This window comes from Arthrobotrys flagrans (assembly GCF_004000055.1).
Source record: "Arthrobotrys flagrans strain CBS H-5679 chromosome Unknown unitig_9, whole genome shotgun sequence".
In the NCBI taxonomy this organism is placed as follows: Eukaryota; Fungi; Ascomycota; class Orbiliomycetes; order Orbiliales; family Orbiliaceae; genus Arthrobotrys; species Arthrobotrys flagrans.
In genome coordinates this window covers 1586257-1601967 of record NW_027137551.1, presented here as the reverse complement: position 1 = coordinate 1601967, position 15711 = coordinate 1586257, and the positions used below count along the sequence as shown (strand labels likewise).

General features: G+C 46.7%; 4 protein-coding genes across 4 annotated transcripts; 3 read left to right on the top strand and 1 right to left on the bottom strand.

Annotated features, from left to right (window-relative positions):
* Positions 1–1733: 1733 nt before the first annotated feature.
* On the bottom strand, positions 1734–4957 carry DFL_005816 (uncharacterized protein; the record flags this gene model as incomplete). Its single annotated transcript, XM_067635130.1, has 3 exons — positions 1734–1742; positions 1807–4520; positions 4591–4957. 3 exons carry the CDS (start codon positions 4955–4957, stop codon positions 1734–1736), a joined length of 3090 nt encoding a protein of 1029 aa, XP_067489591.1.
* A 1441-nt stretch (positions 4958–6398) lies between these two features.
* Positions 6399–11370, top strand: DFL_005815 (uncharacterized protein; the record flags this gene model as incomplete). The annotated part of the gene is made up of 7 exons (XM_067635129.1): positions 6399–6569; positions 6745–7721; positions 7778–8250; positions 8314–9361; positions 9420–10031; positions 10090–10329; positions 10392–11370. 7 exons carry the CDS (start codon positions 6399–6401, stop codon positions 11368–11370), a joined length of 4500 nt encoding a protein of 1499 aa, XP_067489590.1.
* Positions 11371–12196: 826 nt separating this feature from the next.
* DFL_005814 (uncharacterized protein) lies at positions 12197–13054 on the top strand (the record flags this gene model as incomplete). The annotated part of the gene is made up of 1 exon (XM_067635128.1): positions 12197–13054. One exon carries the CDS (start codon positions 12197–12199, stop codon positions 13052–13054), a length of 858 nt encoding a protein of 285 aa, XP_067489589.1.
* A 1436-nt stretch (positions 13055–14490) lies between these two features.
* DFL_005813 (uncharacterized protein) lies at positions 14491–15631 on the top strand (the record flags this gene model as incomplete). The annotated part of the gene is made up of 2 exons (XM_067635127.1): positions 14491–14963; positions 15064–15631. 2 exons carry the CDS (start codon positions 14491–14493, stop codon positions 15629–15631), a joined length of 1041 nt encoding a protein of 346 aa, XP_067489588.1.
* Between the last annotated feature and the right edge of the window lie 80 nt (positions 15632–15711).

The window sequence follows — 15711 nt, the reverse complement described above, 5'->3', positions numbered from 1 at the left end:
CCGGTTTTAACTCAGACTCCTATAATAATCTGTCAATCGATTCAACCTCCTGGATTGGATCAATAGCACGATAAAATTTCTCTGTTGTTCCAATACCGATTTCTTTAAGATTGAAGAGGTGAATACCTTCGAGTTTATTTTAGTCCGGATGTAATAGTATATCTGGTACGTGTGTCCCGACCTTTACGGATTGTCTCACATTTGGATCTGTGATCCCGCAGTAAGTATTGGTGTATGTTGCAATGCCGCGAGCAGCGGAGGTTCCTGGACGGTTTTATAGTGCAATGGCATCGATGGGGACGGGCTTTTTTATATTCATTTGGTTGGGGATGCATTCTGTTAGATTATCGACATCTCGGAGCCAAGAAGCCGAGGAATGTTTATTGTCGGCGGTCCATTTACGATCTTGCCGGAGGGTTAGGAGATACCAGGAAGAAACTTGAGACGATGAGAGGATTATCAAAGGGGAGAAGGAAGGGGGGAGGAGGCGGAAGCGCATGGTGAACAATAGCACCATTCAGCAGATTGATGAATATCAACATGCATGTATTCAGACGTCACCCTGACCCTCGCAAACTGTAGATTGTCCCTTAACTCAGCTATGCTTGTTAGAATATTGTCAATTGAAACAAGTGAGACCTTTGGAGCCCATTTCATATTATCGAGACTCGAACCCGGAATATCCCTCATGCTTACTGTTTGGGCCATAACAATAGAAGGAAAAAAGCTCGCTCAGTCGCTGCTTATTGATTAACCAATACGGGAACAATGTTGTCTGATTGTTAGTTCAACGAAAATCGATATGTACCCGCTATACCGCCTATATTAGTGCTGAAGGAGGTAAGTATTTTTAGACCCAACAGTGTCTAGACTAGACCCAACACTCCAGTGCTAGTGACCATTATAACTCCTACTGAATGTACCATTTCGTCCACTGTACCACTACAACCCCAAACCCCCACATTGCGACTGCGCAATGCCAGATGGTCTTAAACCAGCGCCACAACATTAATCCGGTTAACTGACACAAGTCACCGTACCACCAACGTGTATGTATCATGCATATGTACCACACCCCTCATGGAACAATAATTCGCCATACCAACACTCTAACAGAACATCAACGCACCTGTTTCGCGCCCACCCCATCTGTCCCTTGCCCGTTTTAGGCCATACAGGGGGTCCAAATCTGGGAATGCTTACCAAATCCGATCTAACAAGTACCTAAGTGTTGTATTTTTTTACTTTTGCGTTGGCGGCAGGTATCTGTCGGAAATGCAACGAAACTAGGAGTTGGCTTCAAGACACTTACTGGCTTATATCTAACCTGATGAGACTGTATTCAACATGTGCTTGAAACATCGTGTGGGATGACCCTAATTCCCGGGTTGGGAAGTTTCTGGAGCACACGGTACACGTGGCTCCGAGTTGGGTGTTTATATTGTTATCGACAACGGATGGTATCCAGATCTAATCTGCTGCTTTGTTAGCATCTAACCTAAAACAAGGCGCGGAGAAATAATCATGCAATGCTGTATATGGAAATTAATAAGTAGGGGCAACTAGATTAAAAAATCTGTAGATATAATAAAGAGCCGAAGAGGCCTCCATAAAAAGTAAGAAGAGAGTGTTATCAACATGGAAAATAACAAGGTCATAATAAAGCAATGCGAAAAAAAGCTACTGCAAATTATCAGTCTGACATCCCCTTCAATCGCCTCTGACTTCGGAGTTCAGTTTTTCTAAACGAACCGGTTAGCCCACGGCTTTTCTATCGAAGTATGCCCTGATTGGATGCTAACTCACCATACTGAGTTGGATTGCCAACTCTAGGTCTCTGTCGAACTGGTCATCGCCGTCCCTTCTCTCGCTTCTTCCGGGAGTACCGGTAGTAGATACACCAGCAGAAATCGCCTTTCCCTTGCCTTTGCCCTTCCTTCCCTTCGCAAACTTGATGGGAATATCCACCCCATCGGGTGACGTAGCCCCACCCTCCAAGTCAAACGACTCTTGCAGCGCCTTTGCCAGGGCTTCGTCATCATTTGTATTCCCAGAGCTTTCAGCCTCGAGTTGTTCATTTTCTATCCAGCCTCCGGGACTACCGGAACCTTCTGAAATCCTCGCACTGGCACTTCCCCCTGTGCTTTCACTATAAACCCATACTTCCTCTTCTCCATCTCCAAATCCTTCCCCAAAACTTCCACCTCCGAAACTACTCTCCCCACAATCTTCCCCGCTTCCCACGAGACCCCTTTCTTTTTCAAACGATTCCTCGCTGATCATCATCGCATACATAATCATCTCCTCTTCCGTCATGCCCTCCCCTACTCCAAATCTTTGCGCCATCTTTGTTTTGGTCTTTTCGTCCTCCCACTTCACCTTCTGAATCCTTTCCCTTTCATCCAGGATATCCCTCCCCAGCGGAGTCTTTGGTGAATTTGCCCCCCTTCCTCGCCCATGCAGATGGCTAACCCCCCCTGCCCTTGCATTCTTTTTCCTCCGTCGTGCACTGCTATTGTCCTGAACCTTTTCTACCGAACAGCTAAAACTCCAGCTTCGGATATGTGTCCCTAGTGCAACTATCCCTCTCAGCTGTGTCGCATCCGGGTCCAAGAATATCGCCCGGGCTGCGAACTGGTTCTCACCAATTCCGTGTACTGAGGTCGCGGCTTGCGCTAGGCGACGTCTTGCACGTGTCGAGAATCGACTATGAATCGCCCTGATAGGTTCAGAAAGCGAAACAAGTGGGTCCCAAGCTTGAACTAGCCCATCTGTGCCACCATGAACGAGGTAAAGCGATGATAAGGCGAGGCTAGATATTGATGGAGAAGCCGTAGTGATAGTGTGTAAGGGAGGAAGAGATAGAGCCGACGAGGAGACTGGGTGACGCGCGTTATAGATATGAACAGTCCCTGTATCCGTGCCGACTGCGAATAATCGGGAAAGTTGACCAGCGACCAGTAGGGGGGACGATGTCGAGGGCTGGGCTTTTATGCGGGTGAGGATCGAATCTTCGTTTGGTGAAAGCAGGGCTAGGTTCGACATGTCAATAGCAATGGCAGTGATGAAGGCCCAGTCATTGCCTGTGTTTTTTGGAATCAATAACTCTAGTTTATGCCATTCGTCCGGCGGCTCGATCTCGTCGGAAGGCCTAGGGACAGTCTCCTCCACTTGTTTGTGATACCCACGGCCATAGACGTTTTTGATAAAGACTTCCGAAATGAGTTCTTCCCGAACATTGTCCAGAATTCGAGTAAACTTAGCCAGTTCGGCTCTTTGTTTGTTGGAATTCGGACCTTCCTCACCACCCTTGCGCCCAACTATAAAGTTCTGTCCTCCAAAGTCGGCTTCAATAAAATAATCAAGCCCCCAGTGATCGGAATACGTGACGGCCATAATGTCTTGGTCCGCATGCATCCAAGTATTTTGCTCTTGCACAATTTCAAAGCTTGGACTGCCGTCCTCAGGTGCGAGGATGCCAATTCCAACCGGTGAGCTGTCTTTCTTCGTCGCTGGAATATAATACCAAGGCGTGAATTCCTGCGGCGGCTGTTCTCCCATGTTACGACCGAGCACCAACAGCCTGTTTGGCAGTTTCCCTTTCATGTACCACACTTCCCCGAGGGCATTGACAACGATACACCAGATCCTACTCCGGCGCTCTCGAGTTTTTGTATACCCTTCGTCGATGCGGATTTCGAGAATAGGAATGCCAGGGCAAATGAGGAACGACATCCATCTGTTTGTAGAATCCTGGAACTGAACAACACCCTTCGAACTTCCGCTAGCACTAACGATTCTGTTTCCCGAGGTGTTAACGATTGTATCCTTTTTGGAGATCCAGGTGCAAGTAATCGCAGCGTCCGGACCATGCTCATTAACGAATCTGATCGGAGGGAGGGGACCATTGGCCCTCTCTACGAAGAAGGAAGGGAAGCCGACTCTAGCATCTCCTATAATTTGTCCTCTCGATTCGGATAAGTCCAGTGCACCGATTCCGTCCGGCGATATGTACTGCAACCCGAAAGAGGCGTATCCTGGATGCCCTCGCTGCTCAACTTCGACATAACCTGTCCTCGGGTCCGAGTAGCTGTATAATCCAGTGTATTGCGAAGCAGCAATCACTCTGTTTCTTGAGAAATCAGCATGAAGGTGGGTGATTGTCGATTCGTGGAGTTTCGGATTATAGGTTATCATGGAGAAGTTCGAGGGGTTATTCGACGAACTGGCCTTGGTTCCTGCGTGGACATGCGGTCGCCCTCGCTTGAGCGAACGGAGCAGCTGAGTTCGAAGAATGTACTCGCTACGATGAGTGCCCATGTTGGACAGTCTAGTAAAATAGCGAGCAGCCGCAGGATAAGCATCCGAGCCTGAATGGGTATTATGCTGAGGAAAGTAGCGAGAAAAGGCATCTTTCCAAGCATGAGGCGAGGTTACGAGGGCGTGAAAGCGGTGGGAGACGAAAGACACGCTTGTCAATGAGACAGGATCCAAGAAGGACAATGTGTGCGTGAGGACCTCTAAGGAAAGTATTAGACAGAAGATTACCAAAACAGATAAGTATGTGCCAAGTCCACGATAAAATAATACCATTTGGGAGTTTGGTGATATAAGTCTCGCCCTTAGCATTGGGACACTTGAACTTTTTGTTCACTACAAACTTGCCCTTTCTGTCGGGCGAGGAACGAGACGAGCTCAAAGGTTGTGTAGGGTCCGATCCATTAGTTTGTCTTCCGATATTTCCATCCTCTTGTCGGCCGGTGAGTCCGTTCGGCTGGTCATCTCCTTCTCCAAGTGATGAAGAAGTGGGACTCTCGACACCAAATCCTGACAAGGAGTGGTGAGGAGGGAGAGAACTTGACGGGTAGATTCCATATTGGCCGGAGTTTGGTTGGGTAACTAGAGGGGATTGTTGGTTTGGAGTGTTCGGGAAAGTCGTGGATGGCGCAGATTGCATAAAACAGAGGGGAAGGAAACCTATGGGAAAGGATGTTAACAGTGACCAGGCCTTGAAGCTCGCTGGGGTCACTGGGAGAGTCTTAAAAGGGCTGAAGAGCAGGTGGGAAACGGCTGTGGCAGCGGAGGACGTCAGATGTCGGACGCGATGAAGTCGATGCGGGGAAGCTGTGACTGTGATGGCGATGGCGATGAGGAAGAGAAGGAGAAGGAGAAGAGGAAGAGGAAGAGGAAGAACAGGGAGATGAGAAACAGAGAGGGAGATAAGGCCAGCGGGGAGATTGCGACTCCACCACCCAGAATAACAACCCCACAACGCATCAACACAGGCAGCGCCGCCAACAACGCCGCCCACACCCCAACTCACTGTCATCAAATAAGGATGCAAATATAATCGATAAATAACGAAGTTTAGTTTAGTCTCGAGGGCCAGGTTGCTAAGGTACTTAGTCTCGAGGGGCCGGTGTAGTTAGTAGTATAAGAATTGATATAAATCGTAGCTGTGAAATGGATATTTCAATTGTCATTTAAGCTATTTAACTCAATCTACAAGACAAATCTTGTGTGGATGTGAATATCAATTATGAGTCAAGATGTTGAAAACTAGGTTTACGACCTGCCATCAATAGATACTTCGGTAACTTAAGCAAGGATTTAGAAGTTAACTGCCAGTCGGCGTTAAGTAGCACTTGCTGGGGGTCCAAGTCCGATCTCACGACGACACTTTTTTTTTTTTTTTTCGATCTCTTAGCTATCAAACGCGTTCAAACGCGTCTCCCAATTGACTAGGTGATTGCTATAGGATAGTAGAGTAGAGTAGAGTATAAAATATAATAGAATAGAAGAGTATACCATACTGCACCCATTGAACTTGATTCCAACCAAATACTTAACTAAGCACTCAGAAAATAGAAGATATAACAGATGCTAAGTTAAGAAAAACGTTGGCAGTGAATGTTTGTCCAGAGTTTCCCGCTTGAAGAAATCTGGCGAAAATTGTTCTTTTCGCCCGCCACTTTTTCTTCTTCAACTTCTCATTCTCCTTTTTTTTGTCTTTCCGTTCTCCCTCACCGTCCTCCGTAGATTCATATCTCCTCACGTTAACCCCCGGAGCCCCCGAAATCTGCTCTTCTTCTCGTCCCCAATCGCATCCTCTACTTGATATATCCATCTTACGCCATTCCTCTCGTCTTTTTTGGAGTTGTGTTGATACTCTCGTCGCTGGTTGCCCGAGCCAGTCCCTGTCCGGGGACGACCTGAAGTTCAGTTTAATTTAAACTCGAGTTCGTCGCTGGAGCCTCGTCCGTTCAACCACGGCCTAGCTATCTGCCGCCTGCTTGCCTGCTTTCAAGACACAACTGCAAGCTGCTATCCGGCCTGGATCTATCTAGATATATCATATCAGACAAAGGCTTCTCCCTCTCTTTCCCCTCTTGACAAGCATGTTTAGTCTTTTCGGCAATAATCCTGCTGCTTCGAATCCGCTTCAGTCGCCATCCGAACCGCCTGCACCTAGCTCTGGTCCTGCCGACAGGTCACCAACAAAACCGGGACAAGGAACTCTACTTACAATTCAAGGCAAAAAAATGGCAGCCCCTAGGTCCAGAGCACAGGTAAGGATCATGTTTCGCATCCTCGGGTTTCGTTATCACCATTGGCTGTGTAGCCTCATGACCCTAAACACCAAGTCTTGTCCTAAAACGCGCGAGCTTGCAGATTACAAAGAATATGTTGGAATGGAAAGAGATAACAAATACGGATTGCTAAAATTTGAATCCTTTGATATAGTCTCCTACGCTGGAGATCTCCTCAGCAGATGCGTCGCTAAATGTCGATTCAACAGAGGCTGGCAATGCTACCGCAGCTTCAAGTCAGAACTCTGTCCTAGCTACTCCCACATCTGAGCAGAAGGACGATAACGGCTATCACTCCTCTTCCCACTCTGACCGAGGTCCCCAAGACGAATACCACCCGTCTTCTCACTCGGAGCCAGATGATGAAGAAGCGGACGAGGACTCAGAATTCGAATCCAAAAAATCGCAATTTATTCCCATAAGAACAACAATAACGACCGCTCCAAGTCCTCAAAAACCTAACCAAGCAGGGACACCACGAATGATGATAAAACGAGTTTCTATGACAAACATCACAACCTCACCAATCTCCGGAAGCAAATACATCAATGTCCCAGGAGTCATGATCGGCAGTCGAACTTTCCGCGACCGCTCTAACATAAGGAAACCCACCTCGTTTGACAACATGCAGGCAGCCGTCTCTAAAAGACGTGGTCTCTCAAAGAGAGAGCAACTCAGGAGAAGCAGACAGGAGGAAAGGAACGAGCGATTCGCCATCGCTCCGAAGAGGGAATCACTCAGTCGAAACGCGAAGAACACGACCAAAGGGCGATTTAAGGAAGAGCTATCAGATTACGACGACCTCTTCTCCTCGGATGAAGGATCCGGAGCTATGTCAGGTCTAGGAAGCGACGAGGACGAAAGACCAAAGAGGAGAACAACGTCCTCAAGGGCAGCTCCCAAGAGAAGTATCTTCGAGGAACCCGAGAACGAAGACATGACAAGGGCGCAAATACGCGCCGCTCTCACAGCTGAAACTGCCCGACGACGTAGCAACTTCCTAATTACTCATAAAGACACTTTCCAGCCTTTGGTTGGCGATAGTAACTATTTGAAAAAGCTAGAAGAAGAATATGGTAACGCTGTTGAAGCTCCAATTCCGTACGAGTTATTGGAGAGCCAACCCAAAGAGTGAGCTGCTGCATCCTACTGCGATCTAATTCCGTTTCAACACTAACAACTCGTAGGATCCAAGCTATCATGAAGCCATACCAGATCGAGGGCCTCTCCTGGCTTCTCTGGTTGAACAAAAATGGCCTCTCCGGTATCCTTGGAGACGAGATGGGTCTCGGAAAGACCCTCCAAACATTGTCCTTGTTCTCTTACATTTCTTCTCAGGCCGCTGCCGAAATTGACAACTCTCATCCACATCGACCTTTTCTCGTTGTCTGTCCATTGAGCGTTCTTACAAGCTGGGTCAACGAAGCGAAAAAGTTTGTCCCACATTTACGAGCCATGCGACTTCACGGACCGATCAAAGAGCGTTCTCGATTGAAACGACTGGCTGAGAAAGGCTTGGAGAACGGCAAAGATGGAGCCGAGGCCCCAGTACACCCAGATAACCCAAAACGTGGCTGGGATATCATCGTTACCTCGTATGACACCTTCGTAGCCGAGAAGGTCTGGTTCAAGAGAGCCTTTATCTGGCGATATGTTGCTTGTAAGTCGCTAAGTCGCTCACGTCGAATAATAATTAGAACCCAGCTAACCTAGAGTAAAACAGTGGACGAGGGCCACCAAATCAAGAACTCCGAAACATTATCTTCACAATCTCTTCAGTCCATTAATGCTGAATACCGCTTGATCCTCACCGGTACCCCTATCCAGAATAATCTCTTCGAACTTTGGTCTTTGGTTCATTGGCTGTACCCTGAAGTATTTACCAATCGTACATGCGACGAATGGCGTCAAGCATTTGACCTCACCCGCGGAAAAGTTGACACCAGCTTCGTCGACTGTTCCCGTAATTTACTGGAACTTATCATGAAGCGCCGCACCAAACAATCCCCCGGGATTAGTCTCGGTATCCCAGAGAAGAAAGAAATCGTCCTTTACGTCCCACTTTCGCCAATGCAGAGGATGTGGTACACGATGATCCTTACGAAAATAGACAATAACATGCTAGAGCGTCTGTTTAAAAACTCAAAGAACAAGGAATCTGCCGATATCACTGCAGCCAAGGGAGAGGCCAAACGACTCGATAATGTCGAAATAAGGGTCGACAACGATGGCGAAGAGGTCACTATCAAGGCGGACAATGAAGAATGGAACGAAGTGGAGGAGGCTGTCAAGAAGAGCATTGAACAAGTCAAATCCGATCCTTCGTGGCGCAAACTCATGAACATTCTTATCCAACTTCGCAAGATTTGTAACCACCCCTACCTCATTCCCGCTGCAGAACCAGAGCCGTACACTCTCGGACCACACATTATCACCGCCTCAGGCAAGTTCATGGTCTTGGAGAAACTTATCAGGCAGCTAGTTATCAAGCTGGACCGGAAGGTATTGATCTTTTCCAACTTTACGAAGACGCTGGACATATGCGAAGAGTTTTTACAACTTATTGGTGGCGATGGGTCTCAATTCGAGTACTTGCGATTGGATGGGTCGACGGGCCGGGCACGTAGAAATCTTAGTATCAGACTGTTCAACCAGGCCGGGTCCCCGTACAAGGTGTTCTTGATTTCGACCAAAGCTGGTGGTTTGGGTATTAACTTGACGAGCGCGACGGAGGTGGTCATGGTCGATGCTAACTGGAACCCACAGGCTGAGTATGTACCTAAAGCCTCTCAACCTCCTCTCGTGATTCCATGCTAACATATCCCTTAGCCTGCAAGCAATGGCACGATCACATCGTATTGGCCAAACGAAGGAAGTCACAGTCTACAAACTTGTTACACAAGGTACAGTCGAGGAGCAAATGATCGGGCGTATCCAGAAGAAGCTATACCTGTCTGCCAAAGTCACAGAATCCATGCGCGACATCCATGGCTCCAAAAAGCCTGTTGGTGGATCCACTTCTCTCGCGGACGAAGAGGATGACGCACCTAAATTTACTATGAATCAGCTTATGACTCTCGTCCGACGTGGAGCTCAGGCAATTGCACGACCTGAAATTGACCCCAAGGAAATGATGGCGTGGGACTGGGACACCATGTTGGAGAATTGCAAGAACTACACGGTTATGGATCATGATGGAGACGGTGAAGATGAAGATGAGGCGACAAAGAAGGAACGAGAGGAGGAATGGTTGAATAGTGCTGAGAAGGTAGAGACGAGGCTCTTCGAGGGAAAGAAGATGGGTAAGGAAGAAATGGAGAAGCAAGCCAAGGCTACCGCAGAGGCCGAGTTGGATAGAAGCGACAGACGAGCAGGAAAGAATCGAACCGTCATGGTAAACGGGTACGAGGTCTTGAAGGAAACAGTCGGGAATGATCAATGGTTCGTAGTAGCCCATCCTAGCATCTATTGAACCCGCTAACAATTTTATCGTATACAGGGAAGCTGTAGCTACCATGGCCGGGAAAGACCCTCGTTTAAAGGACCCACCAAAACGAAAGAAGGCCAAGATCACCAATCAGGACTACTGCCAAGTCTGTACCGACGGCGGAGATATCGTCTGCTGCTCGAGTTGTCCCCGTTCCTATCACTATGAATGTCTCGATGAAGAGCACAAGTACAAGAGCAACGGAAAAATGCAGTATCATTGCTCGCAGCATGAGTGCTACGACTGTGAACAGTACGTATATCATGTCATCTCATAAGTTTGTTATGCCTTACTTACGAAATCTCGAATTATAGGAAAACATCAGACGCTGGTAACATGCTTTACCGATGCCGCTTCTGCGAGCGTGCTTACTGCGAGGATTGTCTCGACTTCGACAATGCCAAGCTTATTGGGGACGAAATCCTGGAATTCCAACTTCTTGAGTACTACGCCATTCCGCAGGCCTTCTATGTTGAATGCCATAACTGTGTTGAAAGCCGAAAGGATCCCGAATACAACGCTGCCTGCCTTAACATTATCAGGGAAGCAGTAGAGGAGCGTGACCGAAGACAGAAGGCAAAAGAAGAAGAAATTGCCGAGGCAAAGAAAAAGGCTGAGAAGATGGAGATTGAGAGTATGACGGATGGTACCACAGTTGCCGGTGGAAGCAGCGGAATCATCACGCCTGCGGGAGAAGTTGACGGAGACAACAACGTCATCATAGTAAATGCCGATGATGTCGAGTCGACTGAAACCACGAGCGGAAAGAAGCGAAAGACGAGGGGCAAAGCGGCGTCCAAAAAGGAGAATGTCAAGGTAGGGAAAGGCAAAGGTGCCAGAAAGGGGAAGAAGGCCGATGTTGAGGCCGAAGGCGAAGAGGGCGGAGAGAGGGACGAGGGAGAGGAAACCACGACCTCCACAATCAGTGCGAAGAAAGGGAAAGGCAAAGGGAAGAAGCAAGAGAATGGGGTTAAAACCCCTCGCGCCCCCATGCCAAAAATATCGGTCCCAAAGAAGGGTGGGGAGGTCAATGGATCAGGCCAAAAGGTCAAGCAAACTGGCTTGGACGCCTTCTTTTCGAAGAAACCGGCGATCGCTATCCCGGGCGTTAGAAGCAGCCCAAGAAAGAAGAAAGACCTGAACCAAAATCTCGGAGGAGACGAGATTAGCGGTGCTTCTACGCCTGTTAATGGAGGCGGGAGTGCTAGTGGGCGAAGCACCCCTAGCAGAGGTGCCAAGAGAGTCAATGAAGCCGAAGAAGAGGCTAAGGGGAGGAAGAAAGTGAAGGTTTAAACCCAGCTATCATCCTACCTATAGCTATCGTTAATACTTCCGCTTTCCCCCCCATTATCCTTTTTCTTGTTTTTCATTATTATCACTACCACCCCGCTTTTTATATCCATTTTAATTATTAATTCGCTGGATCGTTTTCATACGAAGGTGTTATGGTCATTATTGCACAGGGGTTTAAAATATGGCTTGCGGTGTGCTATGTATTCTTATTAGTGAAATAGAGATAAACGACGGAACGTTAATAAAATGCAATTAATGTAAGATTACTTAGTAACCAACACGCCCTCAAATGTCTGCCGCCTCTAGATCTCGTGAGAATTCGCCAAGACGTCGATGTTTTTAAGGTTGTAATGTCTAGCCGATATAAGCCCACATGCTAATATTAATAAGGCTCTCATAGCCTTGAAATTAGGACCATCTCATCGGCTGCACCTTATGCGCATAGTCCCCGAATATTTCTACTTCTAATTCCCGCATTACATTGAAAATAATTCTAGAATTTTGACAGCCTCGTTCTCTGCCGTGTTGCAGCTTTGGTTTTGTCAGCCTCAATCCATCTGAGACAATAATTTTACTGGATGTGTGAGTCCTTAATTATCAGACTTCAGCTTGCTCAAAAGGTACGCATGATATCGATGGGTATCGGTGCCTGATTCCTCAATGTACCGGATCAGGGTGTCTCTTTTCAAGAATATATATTACGGTTCGTTCAATATCGATTGATCAGTTCGCAGCGTTTGGATCCCGACAGAGACTCTATCCAACGGCAACGCTTCTGGGTTTAACGTTTGAAGTCAGTCGATTAATATCGATCGATATATACACAATGAGCCCACAAAACAAATCCGACAATATAAAAATGGACGGTAAATACCGCCGATTACCTGGAGGACAAACTCCAAGCGAAACTCCGGCCCCACCAGCTCCCACCAGCTCGAATTCCTGCTACCTCCCCGCAGAACTTCAGATGATAATACTCGAAACAGCGGATTGGAAGTTACACCCCATCCTTGCCCAAGTTTGCCGTTTCTGGCGACATTTCATCCAAACTTCTCCCAAAGTCCGACTTAACAGATATTTCCCTGTCGAAGCTACAACATATGGATTCGATAGCAGCCCAGGAGAGGAGGAGTTTCCCAGACCTCGACCTTGGGTGCATAAATCTTTGGCTTATCTCAGACAATTCATCGTGGATACTACAACCCTTCAAAAATCTTCGTTTCGGCCATGCAAAATTGAACTTCTTGAATGGCCGCCTCCGCCCAGACCTTCTTGTAGGATCTGGCCGGATATGCATTGGGGTCTGTTTAAAGATGACCTGGTTACTATATTCCCAGGGAGAGACAGTGATTCTTTAAAAATTGCCGAAAGGGAGATTGTGGTCTCCTTCGACTGTTGTGATTTTTGCGAGAGCACGGGAGATAAACAAAATCAAGTTGTACCCCTGGGACCTGTTGCGAAAGTGGCGAGTTATCTGAGCTTTGTTACCGAACAGGTTAATTATGACATGATGAGGTGTCTAAGGAAGAGGAAGGAGAAGAAATGGGATGAGGGGACTGTGGTTGAGTTTTGGATGGGGAGGGAGCCGATTTTGGTGTTCAGTCCGAGAGGGTATGATACTGATACCTTGAGGTTGTGGTTTGAAGTAAAAGTACGGCTGTGTAATATTGATTGGTTTGCATGATGATATCTTTGGGCATCCGATGTGTATCTTTTCCATAGTCTCGGTGCTAGAGCAGCCCAGTGCGACCGCTTGGTGGTATCATACAATTAATATTTTCCTCCCGCAAAGGGGGATATTCTGGCTTAATATTTAATACTCTCTCAGCCTATGATTGGATTTGGAATTTGACGACATACTATGGAGCTTTACATTTATCTGGGAGCTTGATATTATAGCCACATGGGTTGACATATATACTCAAGCAAGAATACATGAAGACATATTATTTAACGAAACGACTACAGGCCAATGTCAACTTTATATCTCAAAACATCCCCGAATAGTTTTTATTCATTGCTAAGAACAAAAATAACCGAATAACAACTTGAAATTCCTAGTTGTCGAATGGAGATCGATTCTTAGCATGGCTCACAACCCAGATCTTCGGCTCGAGAACCTTGCCGTGGTTAATCTATAGCAGCGCTATTATGACCAGGGCCTTTTGCAAGGGTAACGAGATTATCCAAGCTACGACGAGATGAACACCTTCGGGCCACAAAACGTTTATGACTTTCACCTACATATAAATCCTGCGCACGGACGTTACAAAAACACAGAATTTTATAGCTTTGAGACCCGGAATTACAAGACTTAAGTGCACTGAAGCTTATAAATTAAAATACTAAGTGATTTTGGTAGGCTGGTTGGTATTATAGTGGTCGCAGGCTGGCGGGCTGTTACAATATATAGTACTACACAACACAATGATGATGGCAGGTTCACAGGCAGGTTCACGGGCAGGTGTACGGGCAGGTTTACACAGCGGTACACCAGCCTGCCTGCCTTGCTAGCTGTCTGCCTGCTTACAGGCAGGCCAATAGCTGGCGGGTCGGCTGGTCACTCGCTCGCAATTGCGCTGCGTTATATAAATAATTGCAACAACCCCGTTAACTTAGCTACAAAGCTCACAACTCTATGAAAATTAATTGGTTTAATTTATATAAGTTTCAGTACACCTAAGTCTTGTAATTCCGGATCTCAAAGCTATAAAATTCTGTGTTTTTGTAACGTCTGTGCGCAGGATTTAGGTGAAAAGTCTTAAACATTTTGTGGCCCGAAGGTGTGTTCATCTCGAGCAAGGTTGTGTCACGAGCTAACGGAAGATGCGATTGAGCAGCAGGCATAACGTTAGCATGGGCCATTTAAGAACTGGCTGGCAGGGCCTGCTTGGCATTAGGAATTTGCGACTCGTCCCTTACCTGTTTATGCTAAAAATGCTGTATTCTCTACATCTTCTTACTTTTCTTGGTACTCTTTGTGCTTTCCCCTTGCGCACTTTCGCCGAAAATGCCTTCGTCTATCAATACAAAAACGAGAATGCCCATATCGCCTACAAGGGCGATATCTCCATAACCTGGAACACGTTTACCAAAAATGGAGACCCTTGTACTATCCAAATGGGCCCACAAAACCATTCTTGGTTCTACGTCGGCGTTCATCCAAACTGGGATCCCAACCCACTGTTTTTCGAAATCAACCACCTTAGTTCCGTCAAATGCAATTCCAGAGGCGAGAATTGTGTGGACTTTGATAGTACAACATCCAGAGGACTTTTCGTATACACCAATGATGAAATATATAATCTGGAATTCGCATCTTCTGTCATCAAATTAAACTTCGATCGTGGGGAATCTGGAGAGTATGAACTGGAGCGGACAGTTGGTTTTGGAAAAACTAAGATTAGCAAGGTGAAACTTGATGGTGATGATGGCTATAGAGTTCAATTGGGCAAGGATAGTTGGTTGAATAATAATACCTACAAGCCCAGTGTTGCGCTGGATTACAAAGGGAATGAAGGTCATACGCAGGACTTTAAAAATAGATGCTTTCTAGATCCAAAATACTCTCTTAACTTCATGAAGCAAGAATGGTATGTACAGTTCGCAGTGAATTTTACGCACTTAGTTTAATTATTTGCAGTATCTACATAGCCCCTATAGCTAACTAAATCACTCTAAATACGCCCTTAGGACCGGAATCCACGATGACTTTGGCGTCGACTTTACATTCTCTAATAACAGCGCCAAGGCCTCCTTTTATCTCAAAGCTAATCGGACAGAGATGACACTCGTGTTCACCGGAAAGCGCAATATCTCCGAAATCACTAATAAATTATGGGACTATCCGGAAATTGATTTAGATACAAGTGATCCCGAAACGCCGGCGTTCAACTGGAGGAGCGGTGGCGCTGTAGCTTTCGGTGACGACGGTTCTAGTCGGCCACAACCTACCAAGATGGATTCTGTGGAATCTACTAGCGCCATGGCGCTGTCTACTTCAAGAGGCCTGACTTCAACGGTGGAACCCATCACTAGTACTACAAGTACGCCGCTGGTGCCTAGCAATAGTGAATTTCCAGGAAGTGTAGCTTCATCGGATTCTACAGTGGCCGCTAGGCCGACGAATTCCCAGTCAGGGCCTGGACCCGAGACTTCCGTCCCTTCTCTTGGGTTTAAACATGACTTCGATTTTAGAGTCTTGTGGGTACTCTTAGCTTTGACTTTGGGGATTTTACCCATCGTTGAAACGTTGTATTAGAGAATGGGATCTATATTTACAGTTTCCTGTAACATCCCGATCACCTCTTCGTATGTCTAAATTAAAAAGATAGATATATA